This window comes from Nymphaea colorata, chromosome 5, assembly GCF_008831285.2.
Source record: "Nymphaea colorata isolate Beijing-Zhang1983 chromosome 5, ASM883128v2, whole genome shotgun sequence".
NCBI classification, from domain to species: Eukaryota; Viridiplantae; Streptophyta; class Magnoliopsida; order Nymphaeales; family Nymphaeaceae; genus Nymphaea; species Nymphaea colorata.
In genome coordinates, this window is record NC_045142.1 from 24,662,007 (window position 1) to 24,676,113 (window position 14,107).

General features: G+C 37.7%; 1 protein-coding gene across 3 annotated transcripts; it reads right to left on the minus strand.

Moving 5' to 3' along the window:
• Positions 1-332: 332 nt before the first annotated feature.
• LOC116254238 (B3 domain-containing protein Os07g0679700-like) lies at positions 333-12,484 on the minus strand. Of its 3 annotated transcripts, XM_031629473.2 has the most exons (13): positions 11,955-12,484; positions 10,633-10,714; positions 10,455-10,556; positions 8,658-9,400; positions 8,396-8,492; positions 6,168-6,342; positions 5,437-5,513; positions 5,216-5,258; positions 4,845-5,077; positions 4,166-4,215; positions 3,662-3,775; positions 2,727-2,815; positions 333-1,390 (listed from the first exon to the last, which is right to left on the minus strand). In XM_031629473.2, the coding sequence occupies exons 1-13, from the start codon at positions 12,065-12,067 to the stop codon at positions 585-587; spliced, it is 2,724 nt and encodes a 907-aa protein (XP_031485333.1). In that variant the 5' UTR covers positions 12,068-12,484; the 3' UTR covers positions 333-584. The 3 variants fall into 3 exon arrangements, with proteins under 3 accessions (XP_031485333.1, XP_031485332.1, XP_031485334.1); XM_031629472.2 differs by having other exon boundaries at positions 4,845-5,258; XM_031629474.2 differs by lacking the exon at positions 10,633-10,714 and having other exon boundaries at positions 4,845-5,258; positions 10,455-10,583; positions 11,955-12,091.
• Positions 12,485-14,107: the final 1,623 nt, after the last annotated feature.

Here is a 14,107-nt window from a genome sequence, read left to right on the forward strand (position 1 = left end):
TTGAACAATGGCGCCCAGATTTCGTTTCCTTTGAACTCATGTTACCAGCAACTTATTCAACACCTCTATTTTGATTTTTCTACCCTTAGATGAGGTTTGGGCACTTCCATCACTTTCGTCAATACCTGATCCGCAGCTTCTGTTACTGAGAAGACCATGTAATCGACAGAAACTCTGAATCTCAGAAGATTCAGGTGCTGAGGTCTGAAAACGGTTCCGAGAGATTGGAGCAATCAACAACTGTTTGAGAAGCAAGAAACGTGCATGGCCTGAGTACGAAGTTCCAGCTAATACCAGCTGTGACATCTCCCTAAAACCACAACGTTCATTCATACCTTAACTACTCTTCCAGACTGAGCGTTTCCTTTCTCATTAAAGTGAAATTGACTTTTAACAGACCACGCATATTCTTGTACAAGTGAAACACTAACTCTGCCTTCATCTTGGGCCATTTCCCAAGTATAAGAAAAAAAAAACAAAGAAATCAAATAATTAAAGGTGAAAAGAACGGCCTGCGTGTGGAGACGATACAATTACAGAGTGGAAAGCAGAAGAAAGTGATACAAGCACAACTTTATCTGCCTTTACGTAGCTTCATTTTTCATTTGATCCACGGGAAGATGAGCTGCTTCAGCAGCTGCTGCCACCTGTTCTTGCAAAGGTGCAAAATGACTTTCATCAGGCTTTGTCTCACTTTCCTTACCTGGCAATGGCACGCTTGATCTTGTTTGCTGGTCGCCAACCAAGCTAGTGAGTCCATGCTGCTTCAAGTAGGTATCCAGTGGCAAGCTCGCCACCTGAAGGAGAGTCATCATGCTGACGCCCGGTGTGCTTGGACCTGGTAACAGGTCTTCCTCACGATCTGGATCACAGTTTAAATCGATTTGGCCCTTTGTCTCATCTTTGGTAGGGACTTTCAAAATGTTGCCCATCTCTTCCCTCTCAGTAACAACTTTGTGGATGCTGGAGTCTGGTGTGTGAGCTTGTTTTGTCTCATTGCTGCTTGCATCAATTCGGATTGAGCATTTGGGTACGCTCTCAACATCCCCATCCTCTTTTGTCCAGGTATTTTTCTTTCTGGCTGTGTCAGTTTCCCGTTCAGATTGGCGCTTTTTCCTGCGCATCATCAGAGTCTTGAAACGACGCCTGACAGTCATGCACACATTGCATGTGCATGTAGGCTTGTGCTTTGGACCCTTGCCACTAGGAGGCTGAATACACACAATGCATGAGCATCCAGGCCGGTGGCGTGGGTGTTTGGTTGTTGTGGCTGTTGATGGTGTGGTATCACCATTCTCACCAAGAACAGCAGCAGTTGCCAGAGCATCAAGAGCTGACATGTCCCGTGGAATGAGCTTTGGGCTACCAATAGACCTACGCTTTTTAATGTCTGCATAGTCATGAGAAAGTCAGTTCTTTTTCCTCATTTGCTAAAGGAAGTTCACTTGGTGAATACTCAGATCAGAGGTCTAGGAAGGAGTATACATGGAAGAAGGTGGAAATGTAATCGGCTTAAACCACAGGTCTGGAAAGTGGGGAATCCTATACGGAACCAAAATAAAATTATAAAACTACAGAAATTTCCTAAAATTTTATACTATACACTACGGACCCAAGAAATGTGTCTTGAGACGTACACCATTACTTTTATGAGGTCAAAGTTGGGAACAATTCGGTCCAGCTGAATTCAGTTCAGAAACAGAACTTCGCAAGCCAGATACTCTAGAAGTACATTTCTGTCAGATTTGAGATTTATGGAATCCAGAAACTGCCTATGGTCATATAGTGATATTCCTATCTGCAGGAGCCTGAGTTGAATCTAGCTGACGGCTGAAATGATCCACAAGCGTTCATCAAAGTAACCTGCCCTTGTACTTTATTTCAGAAAAAATATCTACCTTTGCTACTTTATTTTATTGTTTCCTCAGATAGGAAATATTTTCAATTTTAGCATGTAACTTTCTCAGAAACAGCCCATCAAATATTCTAAGACCCAGGTTAATCAGTAAGAGACTGCCTCCCTTTACAACAGACAGAGCATACCTATAGTTATATTTCTACTAAACCACAAGAATATCTCATACAAAGCAAATAGCAATCTATGCACGAAAAAAGTGAAATAAATTAAACAAAATACAGTTATGGTTCTTTCTTCTTGCCTTTTGTGATGCACAGTTCTTGGAACATGAACAATATCTTCACATTTTTATTGGGATTAAATGACACATTGCTAGTAAATGCACGTAAATCAGCTCAAACTTCATGACATTAATTGTACACATTCTTGCCTGCCTCTTTTGTTCCTAGTGAAGCTGGGATTAGGCAGAAACCTACCAGATTATGCAAAGAGGAACACACCTCTTTTACCAAACCAAACCCTTGATCCTGTTCAAATTTCCAACTCCCTGGACAAGACGACTCTTCGTATCAGTTGTTAAGTACTCAGGTGCCTAGCTACAAGGATATTGTCCATTCAGCCTCCTCATAACCACAGGTTTAAGGACTCGCAACCACCAACATTACATCAGTTTTCCTATTTTTATCCTTTTCCTTTGTTTTAAAAGCCAAATTAGGTGACAAATATTATTGGAACTCTTTAAAATGACAAGAATGAGCACAAAAGTCATTTTTTCCTGTAGACAGCTGTGACGTAAGGGTGATTTATTCTTTATACAGGTACATGGCACATAACAGAGGTAAAATTGTAAGCAGTTAATTGTTAGTACCTCTATTCAATTTGTGAAGCTCCTCGATCGATTTTTTTGTATCCTCAATCATGTTTGAGGTCGGCTCATCAAGTGCAGAACATGAAGACCTGCAACACATCTTATTGTGAAAATCTATGAAAAAAAGTATGCTAGAGATATAATAACTAACAAAAGCATCATAAATATGAGTTTCAAAGGTAGTCACAAGTTTCTCTCGTATTATCTAGATTAAGTAACATTATACACGTTAAATACTTCACAATGTAGGGACCAGCATATTAGCAACTCCTCTGCACCGAAAAAATGCTTAGTGTCTGTTTTATGTCCTAACACAATTGTTCAATATGGAAGCACATACGATCACAACCATTTTCCAAGTAGCACGTACAACAGAATGTGGTGATAAGAGGGAATCTGATAAAACAGCCTAGTTAACATAACAGGAGCTGCATACTCTTGGTCGGAGTACTAAACCAGTTGAAACCTAGTTTTCTTCTTCCTTCTGAGGCTTGCAACATATATAACAAGTGGTTGACAGCTCCTGTTATGTTAACTAGGCTAATATAGCCAACCAGCAAATTAAGTATTTCAGTGTATACTTTTGGGAGAGCCTCAGTATGTGTTGTTTCATTAATAGCTCCTGGATTCTGTGCGATTTTATCATCTAGCCAACATCAGAAGCATATCTGGTTGTCACTTTATCATTTTTAGATAATATCATTACTGCCCGTATAACCAGCAATTGCACCATCTGAAAACAGACTAATTAAGTTAAAGGATCACAAATATTTTACATCAGATGGACCACCACCATTTAAATGATGAGCTCTTTAATTGAGTTATCAATTTCTTCACAAAATTTGTTGCTTTGCAGTCGTATACATCAGTGCACTCTAGGCAAATTCATGTACAGTCAACAAGCTACATGCAAATGAAAACTCTGAAGCACTAACCTTTTAGGATCCCATGAATTATCTGTGCATGTCCATCTAGGAGGAATAAGGGCATCCATAGGCACCCTGCGCCACTTTGAGCAACCATCACATTGTGCCCATTGATCATGTTCCCTGAATGTTAGATGACCTATTCATGCATTAGATAACACATACAAAGCATAGGCACTTTAATTTTGGTCATGCAGAAAAATGATCCCATCTAAAGAAAATGGTGCCTATACAAAAAAAGTGCATTTTTCCAATCTCAAGCTAAATATAAACCATGTGCCAAGAGAAACTAGTCACATGGGAACAAAATTGATTATTTATTTGAAATGAACTGCCATTTTGATTGCCAATCATGTCCATAATTTCCTTCAATGATACAAATTTGTAGTGAATGTGGCCATACATGTACAAGCTGGATATAGAACAGAGAGATGTTATAAAGTAAATAGGGTAACAAAGAATTTGTAGCTTTATAAGACAATGACTGACAGGAACATAGACCCATGTACTAACCCTGAAGGACTGGAAGTGAAAAGCGTCATCTTTCCAAACACTGGTGGCTCCTGAGTGACATCAAAACGAAAAATGTGAAAGAAGGGTAAGATGCCCAATGCAACAGAAAAAGCACTAACATCAAACACACACCATAATGGTTAACAGAACAGTATCTAACAATTCATGAAACCCAAAGATTATAGCAGCTCAAGAAAATGGGGCTCATACTAGGATCCTATAAGCATTTAGCAGATATTTATACAAGGCCCTGTTTGATAGCTAGAAAAAACTTGTCTGTAGCAAAATTTTGCTAAAACCGGTGGTTTCCACTCATTTATACTATGTTCTATAAAAGAAGGCAAAACTTTTGCTGGGCATCAGCTTTGCCACTTATCACATTACTAGCTTTCTAGACTATTAAAAGATGTTCCAATAGGGCTTCATCATTAAATCAACGTGTGCTTGGACACTATACCATCTAATACTGAAAAGAATAGTTCGGGTATTCAATAAGACGTTGATGAGTAAGAAGTACCCCAAAGACAACTGCATGGACTGCTATATAGATGCTCATATGTCCATCACTGGTAAAAACAATAACGGAAAGACAACCATACTTAAAAATAATGTGTGGTTAAGTATCAACAGAGAAAGGGTAACCAAGCAGTTCCATAAACTAAAGTATGGAAGCCCATACCTCATATTCTTCAAATTCATGGTCCTCAATCATGACAATGCTTGGTTTGACACTTGGAGGAGGACGAAGCAAATCCTGAGCCTCCTCCCATGTAATTTTCAATTGCATCGCATCGTGCTTGTCAATGATCAACCTCTTACTCTTGGAACCAAGATTACGAGCTCTTTTCTTCTCTTGAACCTGAAAATGTTGCAATTGTACTTCCTCTTTTGATCTGCCTCCATTCTTCTCAGCTTTACGCCAGCCAATATCAGCATCGGATATATTCAAATGTCCACACAGGTTATTTACACATCCATCAGCATTTCCTTTGGGTGAATGAAAAGGGCCTGAGTAGCCACTCTCTATAGTAGAAGAAATGTATGCATTACCAGCAACTCTCCCATTCCCAGTTGTCGCAACTTGAGAAGATCCCTGATTCAATTATGGTTATGGAGAACATCAACCAGGTTTAGCAATTGTGACTACAAAACTAAGTCCCTAAAGGTAAAGCAAACTAAGCTCAACATATTTTGCAATTGATTTTCATTAAAAATCTAACGAAAGGAGGAACCATTAGTAGCTCAGGATAGACAAGAAGCCACTTTCTTACAGGAATGGATGAAGAAGTTGTTGCCTTCCGAAATCCCATGACAAGCTTCCCTTCTGGATCTATCCTGCTAAAAGTCACTGGAAACAAATAATTTAAATGAAAATTCAGGAACAACCAGCAGGCAATTCAATGTAGTACAGCTGCCTAAACAAATACTATCAGAGAACTTATCTGAAAAGCAAAAACTATCCCAAGGCTCACTATAATTACATCAAACCACTGGTAAGGTAAGCATATGCTAGACAACCAAGTAGTCCTCTACTCCTCTATGCTTGATGGCCCTTATCAAAGAGTGTACAAACAAAAAGCAACCAAATTTTGCAGTTGCGCATTTGGAAAGCAAATTAAGAGTGACACATCTTCCTTTTAATTTTTTTAATATAAAACACACACACTACAAATGCAAGTTGCCCAAAACTAACCTGAAAAGAAGTACCTATATCCCAAGGAGTTGACAAGTTGGAACTTAAACGTATAAGAACACCAGACATCGACATCAAGCCCAGAGAGAAGGCACCATATTGATCTTCTAGTTACTCACAAACTATAATGGTGAAGGAAGATTTTCATCTTCAAAGCACAGGAAGGGATTATAACATCTTACTCTAATGAGTTTTTTAAATGCATTATGTACATACATGTATCCTTAAATCTCGAAAAGGACAATCCGCGAGCCAGCAATAGAATAGAAGAGGGGTTAAAAAACATAAAGCTTTAATCTTTAAAATAACCTGTATCCCCAGCTTGTAGTTGCATGGACTGTATGCAAGGGGTCACACCTTCCAATACATACATTCTGCTGTTATTATTAGGCCAAAATCTGAACTGAAAAAGCCATTCCTTGCCCTTGGCATCTTGAATTGTAAGTGGAAGACCTTCTGGTTGTGAGATTGGAGGAAAATATGCCTGCATGTAACAACATACTGAGCAAATCATTTAAAACTTCTTTGAAAAGGAAACACCAGTGTAAAAAATTAAACAGAGACATAGATGCAAATAAAAATCATTCAAAAAAGAAATGTCTTAAAAATGACCTTAGAAGAGGAGCTAAAACTGATACAAAACTAACCCAACAAAGTAAATAATTTCCTTAGACAAAGGAGGATGATAAACATTAAACACTGACTTAAGTAATATGCAATCATGGGTTACCAAGAAAACAAGCATAAAAATTGTTCCTATATTGACAATCCCATGCAGTGCAGTGTTACAAAAATTATTTTCAGGTTTTATCAGCAAGGTTATTCTTGAATATTAATCAGAAAATCTGTTTATCTCTGACATTATCGAAATTCAAAAAATAAGAAATGAAATCATGAGCTCTTTACTAATTTTCTTACAGAAACACTATTAAGCACTCAAAATATTATCAAAATGTTAAACAAAAAGGAAAATGAGAACTTTAAATATAGTAAAAACAGTGAAACTAAAAAAAAGTATCAAAAAAATCATATTGACATTTTCAAGACATTCCAATAAATTTCAGTTTTGTATCACTTTTTTTTTGCGACACTACTGTGATATTTTGAAAACATACAAACAGTTGTGACAATGATCAAAAGTGTCACTTGCCATTGGAGATCATCAAAATTTGAAACATTAACCTTGCATAACATGCTTATGCAAATAACTAAAATACTACATTCTATGTCCAAATGCTCTTAATAATGTGCAATATTATAAGTTGCAGTCTTCATCAATGTTGAAACAATAGATCAGACAGGCAGATTTTTAGTTTTTTACTAATCCGATTTAGTTCTAGGAAGCCGAAAACAGAGTCACCATAAATCTTGACACTACAAAAAAAAGGAAAAACAATTTTAACAATTTTTGGCAATCAATATAAACTTTCTCCTTTCTTACTATGCTTAATACCATCGTCAAAAACGAAGTCCAAGAAATTTGAAGTGAAACTATTGAAAAACTTCCTTCCACATTAAGGATTTCTAGAGTGACCTCCAAAAATAGGAAAGCCAAGACACCATAAAAAGAAAGCTGATAAAGTGAAAGCTTTTTGGCCAAATGGATCTTCTTTAATAAACATTTACACAGTGGCTTTTTGTATCCAAGAATCAGTTTCAGATTTAGGAACAAAATCTTAGCTCAGAGAAGGATGACAAGCAGACAAATCTTTTTCACAAAAGTTTATTCTTGTACACTTGCTCTTCAGTACTTTCTCTCGCATATTTTATCTTAAGCATAAGGAGAACAGTAGTGAAGTAGTTCCCTTAAACTGAAAGTGGTACCACGACAAAATTTCATGTTGAATATATAAACATATATATATATATAATCAGGGTTCATCTGCTAAGAGCTAAGAATAAAGACCGGAACCACGAGGTTTCCATTATATTACTATATATACACATACACACACACACATACATACACTAGAAAATCATGGACAAGCTGCATAAATCTTTAAAAAAAATTGTATTAAATGAATTATATCATAAGTTTATATTTATTTTAATTGTTAAAACATAAAACACATTTTAAGCATTCCGTACACCAAATATACATGATAAATAAAAGAGAGCAACATACCTTATGCAAATATGTATCTACTATATACGTGTACCGCATGAATGCTTTTATATGTAAAAAAATGTTAAAAATAAAATACACTAAAATATGTTTTCTTACAAAGAGGCCAAATCTCGCCAAGGAATTCAAATTGGTCATATGTGTGTGTGTGTGTGTGTGTGTGTGCGTGTGTATATATAATGTACAGCCACTCCCAAATTTCCAATGTACTTCACATTTTATAGCACCAATGTTGATAGAACAATGCAAAAGGCACATCATCAAAGCAAAAACAGTACAAGAAAAACTAGGAAGCATTTATTGGAGAAGGAGAAAACCCAATTGAAAAACAGTTGGATGAATAAGAAATATTAATTAATAAGGGCTATGAATAGTAAATTATTCAATGAGAAGAAAAAAAACCCGTACTTACTTCAGCACATGCTTTTGGGAGTACCAAACGACCAATTCGACCAGCATCACTGGCACTCAAAACCTTCTCAAATAAGGGCACGATTTTTGAGTTTGAACTAGGTCATGGGGTTAAGAAACACATACCATAATGATAGATATGCACGCATATAAATACCACATGCATATAATTACCAAATTAAGGGATTTAAATCTAAATAAACTCCAGAACAGGCAACTGGAAAGAAAAAATATATATATTAAAGATAGTCAAAAAAGGATACTCTCCAGATATTTGTTGGAGCTCTTGATCTGTAATCCTTGGCCAGTAACGGGGCAACAACTGATTCCGCCCCCTTCCTTCACCAGGTGGGCGTGCAACTCTTATCTGTGGTGCTACATCTTTTGATGACTCAGAACCTGTGCTGGGGCTTGTGCTAGCAGGTTTCAGCAAAGGGTGACGGGATCTTTGGCCTTGTGAGAAAGGCGTTCTGATCTGCTCTCTACCTTCTGATGAAGAACTAATCAGTTTTGTCTTATTCAGTGCATTGTCCGGCCTTACTGAACTGGCAGAATTAGAAGTCCCTAAGGTGATATTCAAGTATGCACTAGTCAGCGACCCATAGGTCTCCCTATCTGTTACAAAGGATTCATGGGTGTCTTGATTGAGTGACTGAGACAATCCAATTGTGCACATGTTTGGAAAACATGCACTTCCAGGTTCTGCGACAGAAGCACCTTGCTCTCTTTTGATCTTCTCAACTGACACCCCCATTCCACCAGTCTGTTCGGAAACCTTACAATTTTTTAAGCTGCCTTGGGCATCCCTACTTGACTGCCAAACATAGCCCCCCTTCATCGAAATGCTGCCTAACTTGGCACCTAAAGCAGATGACATGATTCCACCAGCATCATTTTGTTGTGACATACTCATGCCATTTTTCCTTTCATCACTAGAACATCTTGAAGACAAACACTGTGCTGTGTAAGAAGGTGGTGAAGTTGCTAGTTGACCTGCACAATGGGTCTGTTTGCACCATATTCAAGTGATTCAGAATCAAATGGATGTGAAGGATAGGAAGACAGACAAGCATTAAAGATAGACAACATAATAACTAAGTTTAATCATAAGCCTTTCACTTTAACAAACATGAACATTATGACTTATCTAGAGTACCATAAACCACTTGCAAATACTTAAACCAAGAAGTGCCAATGAGAACAACCTAAATGATCCACCTATACAATTGGGAGATAGAATCAAAGTATCATGTACAAAGCACAAGGTATAAGTCCAGCTACTTGGACTTTCCACAGAATTCAGCTCGTGGTCAGATTCTAATATCCATGCAAGAATGGGCTTATACAAGTTCACATGTTATATTGCTAATTGTAAATAAGGAATACTCATGGAGATAAAAAATTAACAGACATTAGCAATGCAAATTTCAATTTAAGCTATGACAACACAAGCAAGACGTACAAGTCTACATCATCTGGTACTTAAGTTCAAAAGGTTTCAAAAGCTTAGTATCAGTTTAACTTCCTTGATAGTATCCTTGATGTACTAACTAGTAAGTTGCAGACTTAGCTAACACCAGCCATTTCCTCAATAGCTGCTCTCAAACATAGTTCTGTGCCAATTCCTTAAAAGTATGTGTGCATGCACATGGACATGCTTCACTTTAGACGAGAAAAATGTTTACCTGGTTTCTCATTCAGCCATCAGCAAAGGCTGCTGACCTTCAATTTCACTACGTTTATGCAATTTCTTTCACTTTTCATTGCCACAGTGCTTTGTGCCATCAGCTTTTTCCATAATATGATCAATAGCTGTTGGCTGACTAATATACTTCTCGGTTACTTCCTTGAAACTTGAAAGTGCATATATACTGCACATGTGTATGCATCAACATAGAAGATATAACAAATAGAGAGCTCTAAGCAGTAAGTGCCATTACTAGGCAACAGTTAAAGGTACACCCCAAACTTCTTTTGGAGGAACAATGTTCAGATAAGAAAGATATCAAGACATTCAAAAGGGAACATGAAGATATCAGTAACTGCCATAACACCCTTACAAGAGAATGACTTGAATTCTTTGTGCAGTTGGTACACTCTACCCCTCCTCCATCAAGTAGTTCGAACATAGATTTTGATGCAATGCATCCACAATGAAGCCGCTGTGAAAGGCGCTGACATCAGGTCCACTGTATAAAAGTAAGATCATGAATCAAATAAATGATATCCAATTTGTACCTTGCCGCACGACTTGCAATTTCTCCAGCCACTTTCACTTTCATGAAACATGTTACAAAAAGTAGATTTTTTGTATGCATCCCTGCAATCATTGCCATTAAGACATTAACACTGGCTCTTCGTTCTGGCCATTCAGAGATTCAATTGTGCATTCAAGTTAAGTCAATGTACAAGTTGTCACTGAATTAACGGGGCAAGAAAAAAAAAGCAAACTAATGAACAAAATAAAGCAAAAGCATTGAATATGTGCCTGTTCAAACACTGTAGTCACTGTACACTTTCCACCAGATATGCTGCAAAAATCTAACACCAAAATATACCATCACAGTAACACAGAGAACATGAGCACATTCCAAGGTGTTAGTCCAAGGCCTTATCATACCATTTGGAGATAAAGTATCCAGCAGATGCAAATCACCCATGTTCTATAACAATAAACTGTGAATTTAAGCTCTTCTATACCAATGATATCCAATATCCTCGAGGGAGCTTTCGCATTTCAAATGGCATCTCTTCAACATTAAGGAAACTAAACTAAAGTCGGGTTTAGCTAAGTAATTAACTTCTTTTCCTTGGAGAGAATCGCTTGGCATGAAAAATTGGTGACGCACAGAAAACTAATCCTTCTATTTCAAATTGCTATAACTAAACAACTTATGAAGTTCTCCTGGTTCAGGGGTCAATACGAGCGGCATAACCTCATTCCGTCAACGAAATTCTCAAATTAAACCAGCTTGTTTCTTAACTTTAAGAAACCTACAAGTTCAAAGGTACATTTATACAGGCAGATATAACGCAAGGATAAACAGGATAATCTTCGAGTACACGCAGCACGGTCAAACGGAGTCCTAACGAAGTATAAAGAAGGAGCCGCCTACTCAACTGGGTTTCCCATGTACCTACTAAAAAAGATCAAATAAAATTTAGTACTGGATCAAGTTTATAATAATGTTCTGTACCATTACAAGAAACATGGTCGCCAGGAATCTAGAGATGTACGTCTCCAACAATCGGACCAACAAAGTGTCAAGCACCCAAACGTCCAGGAAAGCCCCACGTTTCCATCGGTAAGAATTGATAAGAGACTTCTCAAAATCAGACACAAAACCAAAAGAACGCCATAATTTCTCTCGACAATCAAAGAAGTTCGACAAAACCATGCAGCAACTGTTCATCATCAAAAGACGCGCAGCCCAAAGAAGCGCATGCCACGAGGAATCACAAGCCCACTCGAACTCATACACAAGAACAGACGAAGGGAAAATCCCCACAAAAGACAACAAAAAAACATAAACCAGTTTTAAGTCCAGCAGATTACTCACCCACAAGCCTCACAGAGATTGGCAAAGCCACCCGCCCGGAGCGGCCATCCGTCCATCCACCGACTCGTGGACGTCGATCCGCAGCACGGATTCATGCAAACCCTCGAGCCCATCGCCACTCACCTCCTTATTTGCCCCCTTTCGACATCAAATTTTTTTGGGAAAACGCCGCCATTTCGTCTCAACGACGGATGGATAACGCAGTCACCGGGCTTGCGCCGCTACCCACGACTCGATTCTCTTGCAGGGACGCAGACACGACGAAACTAGAGGTACCCATCTCCGCTCTTCCCAGATGCCGCCATCCTTTTTCCTTCACTCCCTTCAGACTGCCGGACGCCCCATGAAGCCCCCGCTTCGACGTCGTTCCCTAATAAGCCGAAGTTGGTATTTTCCGGCAACAAGCCACGGAAATCGCCGTCTTCCGCCTTACGATCCAGGCACCAATGAAGCGTGTGCATGCATGCACGCACGATCAGGTCGCTACAAGAAGCAATAGAGAGACAGAGAGAGACCCTTTCTTTTCTCTTTCTTTTTTTTAAATACTAAAAAGAATATCAACCTGATTGTTCCTAGTCAACGAAGCGTCACTCTTCCTCTCCGTCCCTAGGATGACTTTTATGAGCTTGGACTTTTTTAATACCCATATTACCCTTATATAGGGCCTGTCAGTACTTGGAATTTAACTAGCAAACAATTTACATTTGAGGGCATTTATGTCTTTTACTAACTTGGTTCTTTCAAATATTTTTTGTGGAATTTTCCGCGGACTGCGGCTGCGAGTTTTGTCCTCTCACCTACTTAATGACAAGCTTCTGGTTTGGTCGGCAACTTGCCCCTTAGTTTTTTCTTTGGATAATTCCAAGCCCCATAAATTTAGGGCAACTTTTTTTTTTTTTTAAGATTCTTTTTTGGTTTCTGACTAATAGGGGATTTGATTCTTAAAATATTGGAACGTGGAATTTTGAACGCGTGGACTGAATTTTTTAAACTAATAATTAGTTGGTCACACGTCTTTTAGATCATCTTACATCATCCATCTCTTGGAAGTAATAAATATCTTTTACCTGCTTCGTTTTCAAAAGTTTAGTTATTTTTTGAACAAATGAGATGAAATTTTTTGTGAAATGTCACTAAAACCTATGCTTAGATATGTTTGAGTCAGTGAATTGAATAAAATTTTAAATTTTTAAGGAGCACTCAATGAAAAAATTATTTACAAACACCTACCTTACACCTACCTCCTCGCGTGAGCTTGCATGCTCGCACCAGTCTCACATAAACTGCTTATTTGTATATTAATATCTTATATTTTTTTTACTTATTTACACATTGGTAGCCTCTTAAAGTTGTGATTTTAAGCATCGACATACTTAATCACGTATTTGTTTTTTCTTGGCCCATGAAGAATTTAGAAATTTTATAGCGATCTTATTAAGAAAAATTTCTGGCTCCGCAGCTAACTGAATGAACTTTACACCGCTAACTGAATGAACTTTACACTCTATCCAACCTAAACAAACAAACACGCTCTTGAAGGTATATAGATGCTTATCAAACTAACTCCTTAATTTCTAAGGAATGACAGCCTCATGCTGACCCCAATATAGTGGCAGCTTCTTAGAGTCAAATCATGACATCAAGATCTTATATCATCATCTTTGAGCATATGTACTTAAATAAGCAACATGAGGTCTTATTGGTGTGCACAAGGCCTACAATTAGAGCATTCATCTCTCTTTCTCTTTCTTTTAGTTGGGTTGTTACAATTCCATTCGTTCACGGTGCCCCAATGAGTTTGGCACATATGGGTAGGTCAGCAGCCGGTAGGCAGCCAGTCATTAGTTCAAACCATTGTCACATATATCGTGTATAGGTACTATACGAAGAGGAATTTCTCGGTATAATAGGGCAAAGTTATATATCTCAAGAATATCTCGGAAAAATCTCGCTAAATTTTTTAAAAATTTGAAACATTTAATAAATCCTGAAAATTTATAAAAAATACAAAAAAAGTGAAAAAAATGCGTATAATATGAAATTTTTCTTGTTTTTTTATTTTCTCACATTTTTTTTAAAAAATGCCTTTATTTGGCGTTTTATACAGCTAACTTATTTCTCAAAAGGTATACCCACCCTTTTCGAATAATACA

Coding starts and splice junctions, on each gene's coding strand:
- LOC116254238 (XM_031629472.2), bottom strand. CDS start 12,067: ATGGGCTCGAGGGTTTGCATGAATCCGTGCTGCGGATCGACGTCCACG. Junction 2,816..3,661: donor AATTCATGGGATCCTAAAAG/GTTAGTGCTTCA, acceptor GATGTGTTGCAG/GTCTTCATGTTCTGCACTTG. Junction 1,391..2,726: donor GCTTCACAAATTGAATAGAG/GTACTAACAATT, acceptor ATGACTATGCAG/ACATTAAAAAGCGTAGGTCT.